This window comes from Etheostoma cragini, chromosome 16 (assembly GCF_013103735.1).
Source record: "Etheostoma cragini isolate CJK2018 chromosome 16, CSU_Ecrag_1.0, whole genome shotgun sequence".
Taxonomy (NCBI): Eukaryota; Metazoa; Chordata; class Actinopteri; order Perciformes; family Percidae; genus Etheostoma; species Etheostoma cragini.
This window is the reverse complement of record NC_048422.1, coordinates 18,319,998-18,344,421: the sequence shown is the minus strand read 5'-3', so window position 1 is coordinate 18,344,421 and position 24,424 is coordinate 18,319,998. Positions and strand designations below refer to the sequence as shown.

General features: G+C 39.1%; 2 protein-coding genes and 2 non-coding genes across 4 annotated transcripts; all 4 read right to left on the bottom strand.

Annotated features, from left to right (window-relative positions):
• Positions 1 to 4,080: 4,080 nt before the first annotated feature.
• On the bottom strand, positions 4,081 to 17,087 carry pdcl (phosducin-like). The gene is made up of 14 exons (XM_034896996.1): positions 16,834 to 17,087; positions 16,630 to 16,716; positions 14,347 to 14,463; positions 12,899 to 13,039; positions 12,672 to 12,815; positions 12,079 to 12,260; positions 11,736 to 11,819; positions 11,115 to 11,361; positions 10,353 to 10,639; positions 9,201 to 9,348; positions 8,520 to 8,878; positions 5,900 to 6,083; positions 5,612 to 5,793; positions 4,081 to 5,146 (listed from the first exon to the last, which is right to left on the bottom strand). The coding sequence occupies exons 1-14, from the start codon at positions 16,838 to 16,840 to the stop codon at positions 4,583 to 4,585; spliced, it is 2,733 nt and encodes a 910-aa protein (XP_034752887.1). The 5' UTR covers positions 16,841 to 17,087; the 3' UTR covers positions 4,081 to 4,582.
• A 2,689-nt stretch (positions 17,088 to 19,776) lies between these two features.
• On the bottom strand, positions 19,777 to 23,801 carry rpl37 (ribosomal protein L37). The gene is made up of 4 exons (XM_034896526.1): positions 23,709 to 23,801; positions 22,808 to 22,943; positions 21,450 to 21,534; positions 19,777 to 19,887 (listed from the first exon to the last, which is right to left on the bottom strand). The coding sequence occupies exons 1-4, from the start codon at positions 23,709 to 23,711 to the stop codon at positions 19,818 to 19,820; spliced, it is 294 nt and encodes a 97-aa protein (XP_034752417.1). The 5' UTR covers positions 23,712 to 23,801; the 3' UTR covers positions 19,777 to 19,817.
• On the bottom strand, positions 20,380 to 20,458 carry LOC117959928. The gene has a single exon (XR_004660039.1). It is a non-coding gene; the product is annotated as a small nucleolar RNA SNORD72 (small nucleolar RNA).
• On the bottom strand, positions 23,014 to 23,093 carry LOC117959929. Its single transcript, XR_004660040.1, has one exon. It is a non-coding gene; the product is annotated as a small nucleolar RNA SNORD72 (small nucleolar RNA).
• Positions 23,802 to 24,424: the final 623 nt, after the last annotated feature.

Sequence of the window (24,424 nt, the reverse complement as noted above, 5' to 3'; positions counted from 1 at the left end):
TTTATGATAGTGATGATAATAGAATAAATACATAAGATATTCAGTTTTTGGCTACTCAGTGTACCTAAACATGTAATTCAGTCCAAATTTCAAGATGTTAACAAATACAATTGTGACTTTTATCTTTATTTTTCCCGTAATTAAGACTATTTATTTGAACTGTTCAGCTATTAACATTCAGAAACAAGTAGATTGGCATTCTCGAGAAATAATCCTGGGTATGGGCCTTTTTTCACTGCAGACATTTGTCAAATGCACAGGATTAATTAAATTAACGATGGCTTTGTTCCAGCAATTAATAACATTAATTACACCTGTGTTTGACAAGTCAAAATGTCTGCTGTGAAAAAGGTCCACACTGTCTGTTAACACCAGGTTTCATCTGAGCTGATCTGTGAATAGAATTGTTAGTTACTAATGGGATGAACTCAGCAGCCCTGTGTGTTTTATTGAAAAGGCAGACAAACACTGACAATTACCATCTTATAAAAGTTATGGGGAACATCTAGGCAAAAAGTTGTATTTAAACTAACCCTGACATATATACATTAGCATTAAAGGTGCTGTAGGTAGTATTGTGAAGATCCAGGATTTAACCAAAGAATTTGAACATTGACAACATTTCAGTCCGTCCCCCCTGTGGGTACACGATCCGTCCTGCCTACACGATCCGTTCTGCGCATGCGCACGAATACGTAGCTGAAAACCTGGCGGTTTCCCTGCACTATTGGTACCACGCATGCGTCGGAACACTTGTCGGCCAAGCGTCACAACGGACAGCTTTTTTTTTTTTTTCTTCATTTTATTAACAAAGAACAATTATATCGCCAGTATGTACGTATACGAAAAGTCAATACCAGAGGTGCATATACAGAATATATATATATATATGTATAAAATTATGTATTAGCATTTTTTGTAGGCCAGACTTTTTTGTAGTTCACAAGTGCTCAACATGTAATCTACTTTTTTTAGTAGTTTTTTGTCACTGATCCAAAACTGTGTACTGACATCTGTGTACCAGTCATAGGTGACATTATTATTAAGTGATCAACATGTAATCTTTTTTTTAATTTGTTTTTAATTTTTTAATTATTGTTTAAGCCAGGCTATGAATTACGAAGTGTTTACGTGGTGGCCAATCCAAAAATATAAAGGAGTTGTTACATTAACATTTGATTACATGTGGAATGGGAATTCTTTTTGACTGAGGGAAAGTCAAAGCATTTAAAAAAATAAAAAATAAAACATTTGCAAGACAAATACAGGGTCCAGGCCAGTAAAAAGAATATTCCAGCACCACATTAACAAGCCTCAAATCATGTTTCATTTTATTGTTACACGTTACATTGACATGCACTCGTTTGAAATCAGCCAAAGTCCGCATTTTTACGCGGGGGGCAATTTATTTTGCTGCAAAAAATTGCAGATTTACATGCAAAATAATGCGGGGCTTGCATGATTTTTGTTGCTTAAAGTCACAAATATCTTAACAGTAAGTTGAAAAATGTTGTGTTTACTTTACACTAGGCAGCCATTTCCCCTGTTGCCATGGTAATGTTATGAAGTGACGCAATTGCACAACAAGAAAAACACATTCCTTTTTTCCTTAAACCGCAGTTGTCCCAAGTGCCCGCAATTTCATCCCTTAAATATTCGAGATATTCTATTGAATTTTTGAAGAAAATGTGCCGCATAATCAAGGATTTTTGCAACAAATCTTGCGCATGTGCAGGACGGATCGTGCAGTGTCGTGAAGCCTCGTAAAACACAATTAGCATCTGCGCATGCGCAGAACGTGTAGGCGGGACGGATCGTGTACCGACACCCCCCTTTCTTCTAAAGCCCAAACGGTCTCTGAAACCCCTCCCCCCACGAGGGAGAACGTATGTTTGTGCCTGAGCAGTGATAGACCTTTTTGACAGCAGACATGATGACATGTCATAGTAGGAAAAACACAGGTGTATTCAAAACCATTAATGATGGCTGCATTCCACTTAGGAGAGACCCTGGTATTGTGCATGCTGACTCACTGTAATAGCTTTCACTGGTACACTTGATGGAATTCAGCCATCGTTAAGGTTGTTCATTTCAGCTGTGCTTTTCCTACTATGACAAGGGAAAAAGGTCTATAGAGAGTCCGTGGGACAGCTACTTTTTTTTTTTTTTTTTACAAAGAAAATCTCAGTTTATTGTTAAACTGTTAAAGTATAAGACTGTGAAAATACTTAATTAGAAAGACTACACACTTCAATGTCGCATGGATGACGTCTCACTGAAGCTACAAAGTCTGTGTGTACTGTACCGGGGAAGTAACGTTACTAAGATCAGCAGCTTATCTTGCTTCTTCTTTTGCCTATCTGCTGAAAACCCTTCACTGGAAAAAAAAAAACTGGTAAGATAATGTTACGTTATGTGTTGTGGAACAGAGCTAAGCTAGCTTGCTAGCTAGCTAGCACATTGAGCATCAAGCTAGGTGACGTAAATCTTGTGAGAAAGAGATGTAGTTCACTGAGCGGTTTCACACAAAACTAATTGGTACTATGACAAACCTATGGCTAGACTTTCAGAAAGTAGGTTTTTCTTTCTTCTGTTGAAAACATATATTTTGAATTAACTAACATCATATTTGAAATCAATTGGGAGAGACACTTTTTTTAAAGTGCCTCTCCCCGTTCACTCCCATTCATATTTTTTCCAAATTAAGGTCCCATGAAGTCCACCAGAAGGGGCGTGACTTTGGGTCTCTATTGTCCAAGGGGGTAAGCCTCTCCTCTCTAAACATTGCTCCCATGGCGCCATTTTAATGCTACCAAGCCATCACCCGCCATTAGCATCCCATTGACTGCCATTCATTTTGACGCAACTTTGACAGTAAATAACTTTACATCTGAAGCGTTTCAAGACTCTATTTATCCATTGTTTGTTTCTAAAGAAACACAACAATGTTTAAAAGTGCTCCATTATCTTGTATGTCACATTATGGCTCCGTAGCAGACGTTTTTGTAAAAATAGGTTAACGATTGTGCCATAACCACGCGATTTACCGTCGCATAGTCGACAAATCCACGTGTTGTCAGGATAATTACTCAGACAGTTTGGACTTCCATAGGCTGTTTATGTTTAATTACTAATGTTAATTACCATGTTAGTTAGCAATAATTAGCCTGTGTCTGTTATCTCCTAACATATACCTACGCTCTCTGTCTCTGCTGATTGGGAATGATTGACTTCTCTTGGCACAGCTACTAGAAGACTTACAACTTTCAGATACGTTGGCCAAGTCACAACTACGTCGTCAAGCCCAGTTGGAGGCTGCGCAGTAACGCCTAGCCATCACCGGAAAAGTGCTTCTATTTTCTTTCAGTGGTCTCCGTCCAGAACAACGGGGTCTGTTGGCCCACTTCTTTAACTGTCTATGCTGTTGACATAGTTAGACCGCCAGGCCCCGATTGGAGAATCTGAACAGGGAGCTGTGGATTTTTGCAAATTGCACTACAGGCTATAGGGAGGAGACAGATTTTTTTTCTTTTTTTAATACTTGAAAATAGGGTCAGTTTCAGCAAATATGACAGTTAGTTTTATAAGTCTGACCTACTGCATCTTTAATTTGAAGTTGGGATTCAGGCCGCCCTACAAATACCAATAATCAATTCTTTCTTGCTTTGTTTTGGACTCCACTAACTCCTCAGGGAAATAGCTGGCTCTTTAGCTGCTAAATGCTCAACTGTGTTCACCAGCTAGTTTAAGTTGGTCTTGGTCTGGTGCGGAGCAGGTAGCATATAGTGGGTTTATCAGAGCTTTCTTTTGCTGAATACTCAGTTTGAAACAAGGTTGATGAGAGCAGTTTGTGGGTCGATAAACCCCCACTAATTTAAAATGCTCAATGGATCAATGGGACCGGAGAGCTACTTCACAATTATCTGTGGGTTTGTTACAACCCTTTCACATAACTCTTAATCAGTCAATCCACTATTAGTATAAAAATGTTTAGTGCAGCTTTAACTTTCCTGAGATTCTCCTTTTTTTTTTTCCATAATACCTACCTCGGACCACTGATAAATGAAAAATACAACAGGCTGTGAGTTCAAACGTTTGTTTATTCTTCCCACTATTTGAAATGGTACAGCACATATAAAAGTTATAAAACTAACTACAAGTCAGTTTGGGCTGCAGGATTCGTATTCTACAGATTTAAACACATTTAATACAACAAAGATGCACGAGAAACTAAACAGGGAATGTGTTTTTACACAATGAATAAATAGTTTACAGTCACAGCTCAAAGAAAACATTTAACCTAACATCTACATCATTCTCACGGTGTATAACTGGTCCTCAATATTATTAATGGCCAAAATGTACTTTTATTAATATTAACTTATGTTTACTATAGATTGATGTCATGATAAAACTCACAGGGCCATGATATTTTGTGTGCCTTAACTTTTGCTTCTGCTTCAATGTAATCCTGGCTTAGTCCCCCATTGCTACTGAATCCACACACATAAAAATGATCTATAGTCAATGAAGACTGTGTACGCATGTTTCCCAAGCTTGATGCATATTAGATATTATGGCTCTAGTCTATATCAAGGTCGGAGTCTTCATCGCTCACATTGTTCTGTACGATAGCTCCATTGCGAACCGTCTTCGGGACGATGCGGGCCTTGTCAGGCAACAGGCCGTACTCCTGCAGAAGGGCCTCCAGGTCTACAGCAAAGAAGTCTTCCCCGAGCTGGTCTGTGACCCGCACAAAGTTGCCGATCAGGTCCCCTCCTTTGTAAACAAGAAGAGCAGGCAGAGCACTTTCCTTGAAAAGTGCGCTGGTGCTGATGGCCGAGCTGCGTACGCTGCAGAACTTGACCAGCGGGTATTCTTGAGCCAGACACATCAGACTGCCTCTCATGGCCTCACAGCCTGGGACATCCGGCTCATAGATGTGGATCATGACCAGTATGCTTTGGTCCTCCCTGTCCAAAGCCTCCAGGAAGTCCTCTCCGCTGTTAAGCTCATAGACCTGCGCAAAGCGTTTGCCACGACAGAGCTGACGCCGCATCTCTTCAATGCGCTGCAGACGGTAATGCTGGAGGAAGTCTTCGTCATCCTCTTCTTCCTGGAGCATGTTGTACTCTTGCATGGTCATCTGTGTAGTAGACAGAGAGGAAAAAACATGCAGTTAGTAAAAGGAACAGTTTAAGGTTTTGGGAAATATGCATTCTTATAGAAAATTAGATTAGAAGATTTATACCACTCTGTCTGTCCAGTAAATGACTACAACCAGCAGAAGGTTAGCTTTTGTTCTAAATTGGCTTATTATAACTTTTATAGGAAACTTCTTTCTTAGGAAATAAGTCAAATAGTTGGCAGCTGCATTAATGCATAGTGAAACCAAGTGTGTCACTTATCTATAACAATAATAATAGTCAGAAATTAGGATGTTAATCAAGCCGTCTTTAATTAGTATCTTGCCTTTATTTAGCCTTTTTCCCATAGCAAGTGTGGCAAAATTTCAAGCTGGAATTTGAGGAACAAAATCTTTAATCTAAGGGAGCTTTTCACAAGCCTTTTTCCCCCCCATGTTTATATATTTTGTCCTCATCCTACTTACTTTTCCTTTGATTTTGTCCTGCATATCTTTCTGTTTCTCTTTGTCTTTTTCCAGGTCGAGGTCTGAGCGACAGGTCATCGACAGCTTCTTGATCAGTCTTTCCATCTCTCTTTTCTGCTCTTGTTTCTGCTCCACTTCCAGCTGCTTGTACTTCCTCCAGTCATTGATGACACCCTTTGGTCCTAAAGGAGAGACGCCATTGTCACAGTTACTGTAATTCTGACACAGTTATGCACAGTGGTCTTATTAGGACAGTATTTTTCTGTGTGTGCGTGCTTGTATTAGTACCCGTGTTGACAGCACTTCCATCGGCACTGTAGTCTATCTCAGGCTCAGTGACGCTAGCATCCCTGATGGTCTTGTTCTCCCCATCCTCCTCCTCGTTGTCACTGCCTTCGTCCTCACTGCTGCTATAGTAGTACTGCAGCTTCTCTCCGAGAAGCTTGTCATCTAAAGTCGTCATGACAACGGCTCACCTAAGAGCAGCAGTAAAGCGTTAGAGCACAGATCCAACTCACTAACAACTTATAATATACAACTTGGTACAGGACACAACGCTAAGATAAATGCTTTCATGTTAGATGGTATCATTATGTTAATTATCTTTGTACAGCATGCAAAGAAAGGTCTGTACAAAGTAATATCAATATGAACTTATCTAATAGATCTATTTTGTTGGGTAATTTAACAAATAACTTGCATGAGCATTGCAGTTGACAGTGAGATAATGCTGCAATTTGTTTTATTTTTAAGCCTCATAGATACAACCTATTCAGATAAACACACTAGTATGGCAGAGAACATCACTCACTGGATCACAATAATCCAGATTGACAGCCATCCGAGCTGTCAAAGGTTGAACAGTAAGGGTTTATTTCAAATATAGGACATCTAAACATAGTTTATAATAAGTGTCAACTAAAGACTGAAAGGCCTTTAATGGTGCACTGAGTCGTATATAAGCCAACTCATGTGCACAGATGGAGTGACAATGGCCCCCTGATAAATCCCTCTTATTTACTTAACGCTACCAGTGGTGAGGCAGCAAAATAATAGACAATCTTATGCCCAACTTCAGCTCTTATGTTTAATAATGTTGCCATTAGGTGACAATACAAAACCTTATGTCTCCGCTGCATTTGAATAAAATGTCAACACATGCAAACAGTAACGAAGGCCTAAAGCCAAAGCCTAAATAGTCTGAGAATTTCCGGCGATATGACAGCTAGCCAACGTTACAACAGCTAAATCGGGTAATATCGTTAACAAGCTCGTAACTCTTATTTCTATTTCGTCAATTGTCTAAACGCTACTGAAAGCGAACATAAACAATGCAACAATATCATTTATTAAGTAGGACACGGGCCGAACCGATAGTCACGGCTAGTTTTTGTAAACGTGAGCTAGATTAGCCTTAGCCAACTAGCTAAAATAGCTAGCATTTCTTACACTTCCTTTCTGTGACAACCAGTAAACATAAACTAACCATTAACCAAGTGTAGATTAAATTCATCTATCCAAATATATATATATATATATACCACTACAGAAGCAAAGAGCCCAGTACTTATTAACGATTAGTTTTGATTTTACCTTGATTTTCTGACCAGCTACCGTTAAAGAATAACACCAACTCCCAACTGCTCTCAGTCTAGTTTAGCTGCTGGTTTAGCTGCAGCAAACCAATCTCCTGGATTATGATGCCTTTAAGGTTCACGTAAATGTCGTAATTATAAAGTGCAAGTACATAGAGAACTGACATTTAGCTAGCTCAGGAGTTGCAATAATGATATTTATGGTCACTAAATCTGGGATGTTTGTTACATCTTTGGAAACACAAATATATGCCCATATGCGCACATTTACACTTTACGTTTTAGTAAGTATCAAATAAATCAACCAAACAACAGCCACTCAAAATTAGTGAGCTGCCTAGGTCTTTCTGGCGTCCTTGCCATCGAAAGTTGTATTTCAAAGTATGATCGTAATAGGGTAATATTCTTTTTCAGTTTTTAAAGTTGAACTTTACTGAGAGCACTTAAAGGAAACACGACAGCACGTTCATCCCACTGACGTATGAAAATGTAGGAAAATGCTGGAAGTGCAGTTCCCACCTTTACAATAAGAGGGCAAAATGACTGTCAAATACGATAGATAATATACTTCGCACTACTACTACAACTACTATAACTACTTGCGCCACAGCTGCAAGGTTCACTAAAACTGGAAAGTGAAATATTTGGATTTTTATTATGATTCCCTTTTTGAAAAATATTTTATACCATACCATAATAGTCTACCAATGATTGAATTATAGGGTCAGTCTCCCTTTTGTTAATACAAATTTATGACATATTTTAAATAATCTTAAACAACAAAATCTATGGATTTTCTGGTGGGTCCCTGACATGAATCATCTAACATGTATCCTAATTTACCTAAATGTTGAAAATCAACACTGTGTTTTTGAACATTCTGTTTTACTAATTCTTTTTGTTTTACCATACACCTTCAGCCAAAATAAACACATGATTCACAAGAAACAGTGGGTGAGAGCTGAAAGTGGAAATGTAGCGGTACAGAACAATGGATAGTCAAAACAAAGATTTTAATACCTGCCAATTTAAATGAATGGACAGTAATCCACTTTGGGTCTATAGCTTTATTTCAATGAATGGTCATATCATTAGTTTTAAAATAAATCTACAGACAGTACATACCTTTTTATTACTGGACAGTGTGAACATGATGGTATTTCAGGCATAAAGTAGTTAACAAAAATGATCTCTTTGTGAATTCACTGATGTGTTGGTTCACAAAACATCTTAAACACTTATTTTTTTAGCAGCAGCCTCATTTTAATAAATGGATCTCAAAACTGTAACCTTCTGGTGTCTGCAAAATGTCATAGCTCATCGGTCCTCACTTTACTGTCACCATTCCCTCTTTGTGATTGCTGCTTTGTTGGAACTTTAAACGCCACATAAGGACACGTCCTGGTGTTTAGACAGACCAGCTTCTTCAGTGTGGCAGAGTTTACTATGTCAAAGCCGACTTTGCCTCCAAAGGTGCTGGGCTTCCAGTAGTCCGGAGAACATATGGGGTTTCCCATGAGCCCTTTAAGGGAGAAGGGAGCACCCATCTCGACCATGCTCTCTCCAAATATGGCCCCCTGTCGTGTTTTCTCCAAAAGCAAACCAGGATAGAATTCAAGAGCATCAATGTCACCGTAGAATTCTTCAAGCTCGCGTGCTATCTCCTCGTTATCTGCAAATGTAATCACAAGTACTGCACAGTTAATACAGTAAAAACATTGAATGCACCAAGCACTACTTTTTATCCATGCAAGAAGCATGGCATTAGGGATCCATTGCTATGCTTCAGAGGATCACTATGGAAGATATTGTTAAAGCAAATGATAGCAATGGAGGATAGTCTTTAAGGAAATGCCTTTAAAGGGAGTGGATGCCATTCATTCTCTAGAATGTGTGCTCAGCTGCTTTTCTTCAGGGACTTTTAAAAGTGAAAAAATGATATGCTTTGTTGCACTTCGTGTTGTGTGGCCTGTACACAGGGATGTTTCTCTTACCAGTGAACTGTCTAAACGATGTGTATGGCTTGAGGTTAAATCGCTTCCTGTACTGGTTGAAGGGCTGCATGCGGAGTTGGCGGGACTCCTTTATGGTCCTCACAGCCACGTTGGTCACGGCAGCATTGATGTTATGACCACCGCCAATCTAGTAGGACAAATTTCTGACAATTAGGTATCAAATATAAAAAATGGCATTATTCAAAATACAATATTGTGATTTTAAAAATCTGTTAGACGTTGAGTTAACTTAGCCTGATCTAAATGCCAGATGAATACATCATTGAAATATTTAAATGTGCAATTAGAAAAATAAATAAAACTAATAGATCAAAATGTCAGGTCTCTCTGCACATCAGTCTGCAATTTAAAATGTTTGTATCCTGTAAAAAGGACATCATTCATTTATTCACAGCATGCTCATAATTACAACATTATCAGATATCTATACTGCACATATATTAATCTTCAAATTAATTCTTGCCTTTTATACACAAATTAAATCAGTATAGACAGGGTTGTTATGGAGCACTGAGCAGCTCACGTTGATTTCCTTTGATATGTCTGGAAGCGCCTGGGTTGTGTATGTTTACTTTGTATTAAGTTTTAAATTTAGCATGTATGTATATGTAGGCTACGACTCATTTAATAATCTATGTGTAATTAACAGAGTTCTTTACAGGTAGTATATACATCTCTTATGTGGCAGGCAATGCAAAAACAATATCAATATTTGTTACGGCTCAGCAAATAAACCATTTTTGTAGCTGCAACTGTTCACATTGGTTCACTCTTATTAAATAGTATATTTTGGGTTCAGCATAACATAAAGCAGAAGCAGAGATATACTATTCCCAAACATCATCAGTTAGTCACACAACTATAACAAAACAGCAGTCACCCTCCGTTATCTTCACTAACACTCCACACTTCACTAACAGGATACAAATCCAGCAAAACAGGAAGGCGTTAAGTATGAATGTAAAAAAAAAAAAACGTTACACGTGGATATTCGAAGCACGTTATACTTCAGATTCTATCCCATAGTTTTAACTAAGAGTTGGTTTTAACTATGGTAACTTTCCAAACAGTACACTAAAAACTAAACATTTTTCACTGCATAATTATGTTACATCGTCAGTGGTTTGTTACCTGGCCAGCAACTTGCCGAGAGAAGGCATCCACCAGCTTCTCAATGCCGTAGTTTGTGAGAACAGAAGTGTTGAAGATGAACTGCGAGTATGCCAATTCCTCTCCGTTAATAAAGAAGCTCTCAGGCATCAAAGGGTGCCAATGGTAGAGCTGGCTGAACTCCAGAGAAATACGGTTCCCATACTGGAAGTTGGAGTTAAACAGCAGGGTGGGATCAAATTTCAACTGCAGCAGGTATCCACTGAGGTGTTGCACATACTCCTCTATCACTATTTTTATTGTCTCACCTGAGGGGAAACAAGCAGAGACATAAAGAGGGCAGACATGTTAAAAGCAAAGAATGCTCATTGGTAGTGATAGTAATTATTAAACCACCTACGTGACATTGAGTCACAACAGAAGAGGTTCAAGTTAACTCCAATTGGATGATCATCCTTGATCTTATGTGGGAGTGTGCTGAATTAAAACAGATCATCGTTAAACATCAAGCACACCAGCACTAGAAAAATTAAATAAAAAAATTATAATTCATTGAAGAAATTGTTCATTTTAGTAAGCTTTTTTTTTGCCTATAATTTGTTGAAAAGATCAATAGCACTCTCATATCTGCAAGTTAAAATTGAAGCTACAGCCTATAGCTTATTATGATTGAAATCGCAGCTAGCCTGGCTCTGTCCAAAAGTAACAAACTCTGCCAAACAGTACCTCTAAAGCTCACCCATCAACACAAAACTATTCCTTCACAACTGTGTTCCAGCTCACCAATGATGATGAGGCGTGTTGTCTGGAAAAGCTGCTCATCATCCCAGGTGGGATGCTCCGCTTTCAGGATGTCACATACTCGGTTATGCTCCCTCAGCCACAGCGTGGCAAACATTCCCAAACCGGGGAGTAGTCCAAACACTTCCTGACCAATAGCCATCTGGCGCTTTAGAGGGATCCCAGCAGGGTAGCTCATCCTAACAGGTGCATCAGCTACAGAAGGAGGGAACATCTGGCCGTCAACTAACTGATGGGAAAAACAATAATGAATGATTATCCTTTACAACCCAATGCTTGTCTTTCCCGACATCTCTACTTTATCTAACAGTATAGTGTTATCCATTTTGTACTCCTGCATTTACCTGTCATTTTAAAAAGCATGTACAAAAGTATGTAAAGTATACGTCTGTAATAACTCAGAATAGAAGAAGAATATAAAGGTAACATCAGCAGATTAAGTGAAACGATAAATATCAACGGCACTGTTAGTAAGTAACAGATTTGGCTGAAAACTACACAATGGCGTTTCACTCTGCCCTTGGAATAGAAAGTAGTTGTTCCAATTGTGTTTCCAAGTCTTTGTGCGTACGTTTTCTCTGTTAACAGTTTTGATTATTTCACCTGATACTTGAGTTTTCCATCTTTGTGGAGCCTGAGGTGGAGCTGACGTTTTAGGTTGTCTCCATAAACGTGCCCTGCATCCACCTGTATGTGTCACGGGATGAGACAAAAAAAGGAAGTGAGACAATGAGAGGGAATAAATGAAGGTTTTTTTTTTTTCTCCAAGCATGCATGCAAAGATTTCTTGCAGCCAGATTCTGAGGCTTTTTCCACTCAGTCAACAACACTTTCACTTAAGAATATATGCTTCAAAATTCAAACTCAAGGAAAACACAAGCAAGGAGAGTGCTATTCAAATAAGGTTTATCATTACTATATGGACAAAAGCTGTAAATGGACTAACCCCATGAGATAGAGCCTTCGTGAAGCCCAGACCCATGCGGTTGTAGGTCTTAAAGAACTGGTGGGTGAAGTGCTGTGCGAAGAAGGCAAACATGAGGTTGGAGCCCTGGGGGTCGGGTCTGAACGTTCTTCTCTTCAGCAGCCTCTCAACCAGCAGCTCAGGGTCAGGCAGCCCAGCTTTGCCTGAACAGAAACGCCACGACACAGTCAAATGCAGATACGCCACGCCTCAATAGTCATAACACTGAAATAGTGCATCGGTGAAAACAGTCCTGATACAGTTAACATATCACACTGCACTTCTGAAACCATCCAAGGTCAGTAATCTTTATGCATGTCGCTGTGGTGAACTGTCTAACTTCAACAAGCGAAACAATATTGAGCAAAATACCGACACATTCTTCTGCATTAGATATTATTGATGCTGTCACACATTTGCTGTCATTTTGTAGTTTTCCTTTACTATCTACATGTGTTTTATAGCTACCAGAAATTATTATTTTTAAAAGAATTTTTATCCACAACTTAAAACCATTTTAGAAAATCCAGATTAAAATATCTGTTATCTAAATAAAAGATAAATGAGTGACAAACCTTTGACCCCCACAGGTGTAGGGCAGTCCTGTGGCACTGGGGGCAGAAGCCGCGTGTAGTAGCTGAGATTATGGTAAGATTCCCAGCTTAGGTAGCCGTACTTTGAGTTGAAGGTTGGAGGGTTTGGTATTAAGGTAGACCTCACTGTTCATAAAAAAAGTTATTAGCTAGAATTCATGACAGCCGAGATTGAATTTCATTGAACAAAGGAACAGCTGACTCTGGACCTGTTAGAACGAGCCGCATAAGGACGTCCCGTAGGAAGGTGTAGTTGATGATGTCCCAGAGCCAGTGGAAATGGGTGAGTGTGTAATGCAGCACATCTGGGCTAGGCTTGAAAAGCTGACGCACTCTGGTCCAAAACTCCGCTGTGGTGGGAGAGTGAGACATGGGTGGATAGAAGCAAGACATGAAAAAACAATCTTGTTCTTACTGGAAGTCAGGGCAGCTCCTAATTCCTTTAGGATAACAAAGACATTATGTCACAGTCCAAGAGGATACGTAGCCAGCTTGGCCTTGGTGTTATAGCTCAGTTCCAGGACTCTGAATAGCTAAACAAATGTCTGAACTGCTCAGGGATTTAAAGCATGAGGTAAGACGGGAGTCCTGGGAGTTAGGCTGGATAACCAACCAGGCAAAGGAGCAACTGTCCCACGGCCCAAGAAAGCTCCTGGCTTACTCTGAGTCAACTGGTTTGTGTTAAGAAAACTGAACATTTGTTTGAAATATTGCTCCATTAAAGCACAATATCAACTGATAAGACTCACAAAAGATCTTGATTTATAACTTTATCTTGGGGCCTTGTGTTGAAATATTGTTTTTAAACCATCATTATTTTAGTTTTATGAAATTAGCATACATTTGGAGTTGTGTTTCTGAGCACCTGAAAAATATAAGTCCCATATTCATTTTCTCCTGGCTCTGTTCTTGGTCTCCAACAACTCCTGAGGGAAATATTTGGCTCCTTAGCTGCTAAATGTTCCACCATGTTCACCAGCTAGTCGCTAACTGTGTCTGTCTGCCAGTTGGGATCCATGACCTCAGTATTTCTAAAATCCTGAAGATTCATAAAGATGTTTTGATGTAGATTCTGTTTCTTTAAAATGGGCTACACGTGTGGCTTTTCTACCGTATGTAAGAAACCACTATTCTAAGTAACTCATTCCCATTTCCCCTTTTCCTGTTTGACTCTGCTTGTATTTTCCTTCTTTTCTTCCCACTGTCTTTTCTCTCAAATCAGTGGTTAAACGTTATTATGCCCAGTGAGTGTGATGTAACTGCATAACTGTCAGCCATTTACATCGCATCTAATTAGGGACTGTGTGGACAGAGTGTGCAAGGGTTCCTTGTTAATGAGAAGCGGAGCGGCAGAGTTAGTAGAGGGTTCAGTAAAGGGATCTGCAGAAGCAACTCTGATCCAGCTAGTCTTGTTCTGGCAGTCGCTGCTGTTACTGCAATTTTTCCAAATATTTGGGTCTAGACAAGAAGTCCTAACTCTTTGAGCCATGAGACATGCTGCCCTTCCTGATTTAATAACAACAAAATGAAACTGTGAACTTGGCCTGACTTTTGATCCTTTCCATCTTGTGTGCACAGGAATAACATTTCACATTCTTCAAAAGCGCAATTATTAGGGAGGATATGAGAACTGTATCATGAGGATAACTGGACTTACGGACAGTGCAGTTTTCTCCGCTGTAGCCGGTACGAGTGCAGTCACACTCGTACTTGTCGTCCCCATACCTTACACACACACCCCAGTGCTGACATGGGAAATAACAGCATGGGTTCACTGTGGAATACCAGAAGAACTCCTGTCAAAGACTGTGAGAAATACTTATATACAACTTTTAGTGAGATGGAATATTGACTTGACTTCTTGCAAAGTGATTTAGTTTTTATACAAAAACATCTGTCCAGAAGTTTGGATCTTCTTTTTTAAAAACACATCTGTCTTTTAGCCAAACAGGAAGCATTTGATTGAGACGCCAGGACCCACTTTCATAAAAAATCAAACATCTTTAACGGCTAAAGTGAGGTAATTCAATTTAATTTCTTTGCAGTGCAGATTATTTTTTCAGGAATACTTTTTGCATCTTTAATAAAGATTGGGGATTTTTGTACACAAATGACGAACAAATGAAAACAGATTTTTTAGACGTTTATTTAGGCTGGAAAGAAATGAAATAAGCCCCCATTGCCACACTTGGTAACTCAATTTTTACAGGTCTGTTATTTCCTTTTTTTCTCTTCATGTCTTTTCTAGAATAAACTTTGGGACACATTTTAGGGATAATAGAGACATGGTTCCTAGACAAATTTGGTTAGTGTGATATCGAGAAGAATGTCCTAATAAGAAGCTCAATTTAAACCGAGGAAAATGTTTATTCATCATTCAATGCTCATTGCATGATGAATTTTACATGTTTGTATGTTTGGCTGACCAGCTGTGTACACTAGCTTACATTAAACTTAAACTGATTATTTCATAGTTCACCAAATGTAACACTACCAGCATTGTACCTCTAATTAGTTCAAAGTTATATATTTCTTTCAAGGAACCTTCCAGTGATATTGTTAGGAATTTATTTACCTGTAAAAATGTTACACCTTATTTATTTGTCTTTTGTAAATACTAGCTCTCTCAGTGCTATGTGGTTGAGTTTAGGTTCCAGTCATTTACAATTCAAACAATTAAATGTGTGAAAAATCTTTTGGCCAATAAAGTCAGACACATGAAAAGGCCTTTGTTCTTACTCAGAGGGAGGAGGGGCTGACTAAGACACGTATTGACAAGACGTAAAACAAGCAGAATCTCTTGTATTAAAGCATAATAGCAGATTCTGACTGTATAACAAATTCCTTTACTCTAAATATGCAGTTCAGGGTGTCACATAACAGATAAGCGTGTAATGCGAACCCTGTGAAAAACTATAAAACATTCAGGTAAAGGGCAATGTAAACACTTCACTGCACGTGCAAAAACATGCCCACGCAGCCCCCAGTCTTTCACTTTCTCCTAGAAACACATCCAACAGCCCTCATCTGCAGCTATGTAAACTACATGGACACTAGCTGATTTCATAGTTCACAGTGAGTTCAGATCTCACATGCAATGGGGAAATTCAACTTGTAGTATAGATTTAGATCAATCACTGTCACAGAGGCAACAGTTTATGCAGAAAGTTGTTTTCTCCTATGACTAAATTTGTCTCAAAACTCCTCGAGTGCAAGTATCCCTGTGTGAGCCTTTACTGCTGCAATGACACAGCATCTCATTCAGGAAATACGGTTGGCATAAAAGATCCAGAGAAACTGGATGAAAGGAAGAGGTGGAGAAACTTGTTCAGATGTGTGAGGGTTGACAACATTGGCCTGAAGAAGCAGGGTATTATGTTTAGGGAGGGGGGTCTGGGGGGAGCTGGAAGGACAGGTTAGGCTAATGTTTACCCACAGGTCTGGCAGGAAAAGTCTGACTGGGGGTTTCACTGGTAGGAATATGTGCATCCAATTCCATGTCAGTGTTAAGTCTTGAAATGGTATCTTTTAGGGAGGACTAAATATCCCTCTTATTCAATAAATGAAATATGCATTGGAAAAATCCATAATTAGTCCTCCCAATGCTACCTTTTCCTTATTATAACAAATAAGGTGTCAATAACATGACACTAAATCAATTTTCTTTGGTTTCTGCGCCTCTTTTGCTGGCCTGTAATTCTACCAGGAGCAAGCTTGCCAGAGCCTGTCTTTGTTATCAGGCTTAGCCTACCGGAATGTGTATTGGCAGCTCAAGCCGCAGTGCTAGAGGAAGACCTGATAAAACCACAGGGGGAAGGAAAACAGGCGCGCACATTGATAACTAATGTACATGTGTCCCCTACGTCTGACTAGTGGCAGCTATTAAAGCAACACATAATGCATGCATAACACTGTTCAAACCCAGTGATTTCCCACCTACCTGTGTTGGAAGTTACCTCATCCCCCCGGCACGCAGGCACCCGCAACAACAGGAGCAGAGCACAGACTGATCCTAGACAGGCAGAAGCTTCAACAACAGTTGGGAATGTTGAGAGAGAAACAATTCTCTCTCTTTTTTTTTTTAAAAAGAGAGAGAAAAAAATACAGCAGCCACACAAGCACCAACCAGACATAGCCTACTTACCATTCATTCCAGCAGCCTCAGTCCAGGACGATTCTATTCCAACTCATAAAACTGTAAGAAAAGTGTCCGAAAGAAAAGATCCGGGGCTGGTTTCAGAGAGTTGGGAGGAGGAGGAGGAGAGCCAGTTGTTGACAGACAGAGAGTGAGACCATCAGAGAGAAGCACACCAAAAATCAAACAGGTTAACTCCTGTCTGAGAGTGCTGCAGCCCCACCGCACTGCGCCTTTACCTGCCGTCACAAGGAAAAAGAAGTGGGACGGAGACTTTAGCGGTTTAAACTTCTTTAACGCCCCCTGCTGGTAGCCAAAGCCTCAATGCAACTGCATGCTTTATCCTCAGGTTCAAAGGAAATAAAAATAAGTCTACAGGCTTCCTTAGAAAAATGTTGACGTTCCATAGTAGGAAAAGAGAACAAGTGTAAATAATATAAATAACAAATTATGGCTTAATTTCATTTAGGTGTTTCAGTTTCTGGGTCATGGTAGGCTACCCTGTCATCATTACTGGGACACTTTAATCTAAAGAAGCCCTTTTTAATGTTACACCTGTGGTTTTCCCATTACATTATGACAAGACGAAGTGCTGTGTAGTCTAGATCTGCTTTAATATGGCTTAATTTGCAAAGATCATAATAGTAATACTACTCCATCTATAAGATATCCCATGTAATACAAGATGTACATACTCAAAAGAAAGATGCAGAAGGTAGCAACAATAAAAACAAAGTACAGTGAAGTTTTATGTCAACAGTTCATATTACCTTACACGATGAACCACAGTTGGTGTTTCTGGCTCATTGGTTCTTCATCGATCAGTCCCTGAGCTGCACATCAAGGCTCTAATGCTTACTTGGGGTGTATCACTCACACTTAAGACAAAGAGTTTACAAAGTAGGGAAACAGCCCCAGCAAGTAGAGGGGGTCTGTCAGGACTGTGTGGATGTAGAATAGAACAGAATGCCTTTATTGTCATTATACACATGTGTAATACCTGTGTAGCGAGATTGAAGCAACCCCTTGTAATGTAAACGATGATATCACTTTTCCCCTGGAGTGTAGGACGCCTGTAAGAGGTGGTGTTGCAAACTACAAGACTTGGGGTGCAGGGCAGGAAGTATTTATATACAGAATCAAATTACATCACTTTTTTCTAAAATACATTTTACACTAACCGTTTAAGTCATTGCAAAGCATATCATTTATGATAAAGAAATTGCATTTTCTGCTTTGGAAAAAACTGTAGTTTGATTCGGCATTATTTAGGTATTTGTACTATTTTAGTTTTCATTTCTGTAGTAGCTTAGTTACTAGTTACTCATGCAATAGGAGAAATTAGTTCATTTTTCAGTCCTTGTTCAACATAAATTTAAAATGTGCTTATATCAAAAAATGGCACTGAACTTAACTGGAGACAGATATGTTACAGATAAGTTGTAAGGAATCTGGCAGAAGTACAACTTTAAAAAAAAAGGAAATTACGATAGTATATTTCAAAGCTGGACAGTTTTTTGGCAGCCCAGGTAAATGTTGCAAAATATTGCGGTGGTGAAATCCATGCAGGCTTATCTGTGATTGAAGCCACATTCTCACCAACAGATAAAAACAATGTTTATTGATGAAGGTAATAGACATCAGGAATATGAAAACCCTGGGTGGCATAATATACTGTCAGTTTAGTGACAAAGACTTTATTGTTACTTGGAACAAACATTTTCACTGTCAAGGAACGGACTCAGGACATTTCCCAAATTGAAATGTCTCTTTGCTCGTCTTTGATGCATGTTTAGGGCCACATACCATGCTGGGTAATTATTCTGCCTCACTAATTTTAGCTTGAATCTTGAGGCCGGCATCTGCAGAATTAATCTTTAGGATATTTCTCTTTTGTCAAATTTCCCCACCTAAACACTCCCAGCACATTTGACTGCTGGGTTTCTTCACTGTGGCAACCTCCACTGGAGTTTTCCAGCTGCCACCATAAAACAAACCTTTGACTCATTTGTAAACAGACCTGCTTCCAGTCGTCATATGATAAATATCAGTATTGTTTGTCTCCCGCTAAATATTTAGACTTGTTTTGTTGCTGAAGCAGTTTGGAAACTGCTGCTGACGTTAAAGCTGCAGATCTCAGTTTATCTTCCAGTTGCACTAAGTGAAGGGGTGGGGCGCTGCTAAAAGCTCTGAGCAGTTTGATAACTACAGACCCATTCCGCAGCCATTGGGTCTAAATGAGAAGTTGTGTTCATCCACTGGTGTTTAGTTGGCATTGTCCTCAATACATGGCTTGGTCTAAATCTTTAGCATTTGAAGTTTTAATTTAGCTTAAGTCTGCTACTGAAACCATTTCAGTGGAGGATTTGCCAAATTGTGTATGAAATGTAACCGACATTTCCTGCCTGCCATTCTGACACAAATATGGTCCATCAGTTATGAGTGTTTGTAACCATTAGCATCAAAAAGCAAGTTTGAGAAATTAATACTGAATGGATAATGGCCCTAACTAGTTATTTTGGTGGATCTTTTTCTTTACCAGTCTAGTTTCCATATTAAGTGAACTGAAGTATTGTTTTAGACAGTAGTAGGACCTCCAAGGTGGGTGATTGCAAGTTTCCCCAGAAAAATCGGTTACTGTTTTAGTGCGTTGTTTCAACATTTTAATAGATTGTTCATACATTTATTCCAAATGTAGCAGGTGCAGTAGTTTGAACATTGAAACACTAGATCAGGTTTCTGAAAACATTTATTTCAGGTTTGTGTTTAGTTATTTTTTTCCCCCCCACAGAAAACATAACTTTCTAGAGAGAGTTGCACAAATGAATAAAGTGGAAATAAATTCATTGCACCCAGTGTATATTTAGTCTGCTAATATCAATTATGGCACGTCCGTCTTTTGCTTTCACTGGCCAGACAACAAGGCTTAAAAGATGGACACAAGACTGAAACTCCTGTTTAACATCACATTTATTCAATAAAAAATGTGTCTTTTAGGATGAGCTGGAGGCAGCCACTGCAGCACGCCTGGGTTTGGGGGTGGTGCCTTCCCTGAAACCATTCCTGGAAAAAAAAGAAAAGTGAATCAGAAAAACGCCATTTGAGTTTTATAAATTAAGAAGTAAATCATGGTGAAAAAGTCACTATATTATATTTAAAACAATATATATATATATATATATATATATATATATATATATATTGTTTTCAGAGCGGTAGGAGATTTGTAACTGAGCTCATCTCTGTCCATTCTCCTCGCGAGTATTAACCTATGCTCTTGTCTTTGTGCCTTATTTGAGTCTTATAGGTTGTCTCTGAACCTGACACGAGCATACAGAGTAGCCGTATCCTGAACTGGCAAAGCTAAATCAAATGCAGCCAGTAATGTTAAAAAAACTATCCACAAATAGGATTAAAGCAAAAACATAAAATCAACCTAATTATGCAAATGAAATATCAATTACAATTGAAACAGTAGTTTGTTTTGCTTGAGACACCATTGGGCTCACAGTACTCCAGAGTATTTGTCTGTCCCTAATCTCATTTTACCAATGATGCTTACCTCAGAGAAAATACTGATATCATACTGAATTCATTTGTTCAGACATTTATTTTTCACCATCATTGGCAAGCAGCACTGATGAGGCTCAACATGACCATAGACAGGTTGCTAACAGAATTGCACTGTATTTGGCAAAGCACAAACAGTTCCTCTAGCTGTATTGTATGATATGACTGATGTGATGTGACAAAACCAAGCAAATATGTTGTTAAAAAAACTGCACCGTTCACAATGAAGTACACCAGAATCCCTGCCACTGGAGGTATATTATGGTTACAAACAGCCTCGTCTGATTGAGTGGAAGAGGGAAAAGACCTGTGGGAGAGTAAACTCCTTCACCTGGTGGTAAAAACCCCTATGTTCAGTTCCCATTGCAAAAATGGACACGCAATGACAGAAAATGTCTAGTGGAAGCTCACTTGCATGTTAGAAAGGCCGTGCTACCACAGTTATTTTGTTTACAGCCTTGTGTTTATAGTCTCCAAGTGAACAGCAACTCAGTGATAGCATTAGTCTTGTGGTTTTGTAAACCGTTTTAAAATTGTTTATAACCTTGTTTTTGGATACACCATATTTTCATGATGCAAAGTCAACTGAAGTCAAATGCAAAGTTTCTTTTAGCCGTTTCATATCACAGACTGAAATCAATATGACCATCTGAATGGAAAGATATGCTGATAACAGCTTTTCCTTGCCAGTTGAAAGTAAGATGCCAGAATCTTGTTTATGTCCACTGATAGGAATATGTCAACAAAACCTCAGCAGATCCAGTGTTTGTAGTTCAAGTTGATTAATCAATGTAGTAATCTTAAAAAGCAATTATAATTTTAAACAGTTTTAGAAGCCATTTCAAGCAAACTCATTTTCAATGTGGTCTTTGGGTTAATTGTGTTTTAAAGTCTTATCAAGATGATATGTCACTCTATTACTGATGCCAAGGCTAAAACCCCATCATTACTGAACTTGAGCATACAAGTGGTCATAGCAGAATCAACATAACCAACACAGCTAGAACCACTTGCTGTGTAATCTTAGCAGCGTACATGACATTTTAAGATCTTACCTGAATCTGCGATAGACAACCTTCATGTGTCTCAGACGGCCGGTTCCAGTGGTGTTCCTCCTTTTGGCCTTAGCGCTCCAGTTGTCTACCAAAACAAACCATGAGTATGCATTACAGCAGCTTGGCCAGTCACATTAATGAAGAGCTGGATAATGTACTCAAAGTTTCTGGTCTAACACCAGTGTTTACTCTACATTGATGGGGGCCAGCCCCAGTAAAATTGCTGTTGCCATGGTATCAGAAACCCGCCAGACTAGAGCCTTTACTTTACTAAATAAACAAACTGTCAACCATGTTATAAGCATTTGCAATGCATAGTTTTTCCACCAGAGGGTACTCTACAACATCCCTGTTGGCAACACTTTTTGAAAGTGTGTTTTTGTTCAAAGGACTTTAAGTTTCATATCACAAGTCTGTATTTTTATACATTTCATTTTTTAGAACTTGAATACATTTTGATGTTCCTCTGTTGTGACAATGAAACAAATTATATTTTAGTGAGAACTCATAAATAACTACAAATAACCTATGTTAGGGAAACCTGTTTTGTAATGCGTTTATGGATAAAAAAAATATATCTGCCATTATTTTGATTTTTTAAATAACCAAATATTCGTATCGGTCTGTCGCACTGTTGCTTGCTCTGGAGGAAACTACAAGAAATGTTGGGTATTGTAAATTCTGGATTGTGGTCTAGATCTACTCTATCTGTAAAGTGTCTCGAGATAACTCTTGTTATGAATTTATACTATAAATAAAATTGAATAAAATTGTTAATCGGTCGGCCTCTAGGGCAGACAACAGGGTTTCCACTCCTCCTGCTGTTTATGAAAAGTCAGTCGTAATAACACGACGCTGCAGAGCCGTCTGCTCTACTGAACTCACTCAAACGGTCATCCACTCTCTCCCTAAGCAACTGGAACAGTAACAGAGCGTCATTAGTCACAAAGTCACAGCAAGATAGTGGGGGTGCATACTGCTCAAAACCAACTTGAAAACTTAGTAATGTTTACTCAGCGTTTTGTTAAACTGTAAAATGAGCGGTGACATTAAATAACCGGTTTAAGTTGACCTCCCTATGGTACCGTCTATTTGCTGGAAGGTTTCAAAGTAACAGTCGGTAGCTAACATTAGAAGATAATCCCGTTGACGATGTTATTGTTCATATTTTGTCACAATGTTTGAACGTAGTGGTTATAGTGACGAGAGATGCTAAGAAGAAAACCGACACGCTGTGTTCAGGTAACATTCATTTTTGACATTCAACAAGCCTGCCATTTTCAGTTAACAGCACACTTGCATGCAATGTTTTGAGTAAAAGACAGTCTTGTCTTGGTACATGTCATTATGTAACTTACACTTTCTCTTGCGCTTCTCGGGATAGCCACACTTGCCACAGGAGGACTTCTGCAGGTGGTAGGCCTTGGACCCACAACGACGGCACAGGGTGTGCGTCTTGTTCCGGCGCTTACCGAAAGATGATGTTCCCTTCGTCTAAGAGGAGAGAATATTAAGAGATCAGAAACAACTCCCAAAGACTTAATTGCAAGCCAAAAGTTGACAAGTCTTGTCTCAGTACAGAAGAATGAATCATAGGAAATCATTTGTTCAGACATTTGTGTTTATAAACATCATTGACAAGACTCATGTGCTATCACCATTTGATGTTGGATGCAAGGGATTTTATTTTAATCACTGCCTTAGTGTTGGCAAAACTATAGCTACGTTTCTCTTGGTAGTATAAAGCCACCGAAAAGTAACATCTCATCGCCAGGGTTTGCTATTCTGCATTTGTCACAGTTGCATACTAACAGTGTGTACATACAGAGGAAGCACATTCAATGCGAGTTGACAGCACTAGCCAGAAATGCTAACATTAGCCGCTATGGAAAAGCTAGTACGCTATGTAGCTTGCTACCGTTACAAGATGAATAACAACAGTAACTTGCATGTGGTAACCTACCGGGTTTAACTAATAATATTCAGAGTAACCTTATCGACATGGGGTCTTTTCCCGACTGTAGCTATAACTTAGGCCCATTCTGTAGCCTTAACATCAATGCTACGAGTAGCAACTAAATGCTGGATGGGTGCAACAGGAACAATGTTAATTTTGTTCGAATGCAGCATTATCTGAAAAATACTTCACCCAATCGGTTACGATGCTTATCCGACATCGAAACACCAACAGCCCGTGTCGGATAAAGATTACATTACACAGATGTTAAGAGATTTCTGTCTGCCAGCATTTCAGCTTACCATTTTCGTTCAAGGGCTAAGGGAAAAGAGACCGGAAGAGGAGCTTGCGCCGCATCAAATCCTATCCCCGCTGCTTCCTGTGTGACACAGAAATGTGACCCCATGTAGCATTTCGGTAACAAAATTTGCAAAACGAGTCGATAATTTGATGTCCCCGCCTAGGACATATGGCATTTTAGCAACATGCGTTATCATTACACTGTTACGTCCCTTTTTTGGAAATGGAGACAATAACACGGCAAGCAATGTATTGTCAGAGCATGTTGTTGTTGTTTATGAGGCAGAAAATTATTATAAATAACAACTGACGCTCATTCCTTCTAAAACATCCAACTACAATGAACTTTACGACATATAGCCTAGCCTATGCTTATATATATATTTTTAAATTATTCTTAATGTTGAACAAAATTGTGTTGGAATCACATAAGCTGCAATGCCAAATCAAGGCTAGGGCGGCCCTTGGACCACACCCATCTTTAAACTCCAACTTTTGAATTTTGATCTTACCTACACATCTGTAAATGACTGCATTTTGCACGTTTGGGATGCAATCGTGGTGACAAAATGTGTCCCCAGTCAGAGGGAAATATAAACACCTTACTATATGTGTCGCATTTTCCAAAGACACACGCGCACACACGCGCACACACGCGCACACGCGCACACACACACACACACACACACATACTCACACACACACAGTGAGAACTTCA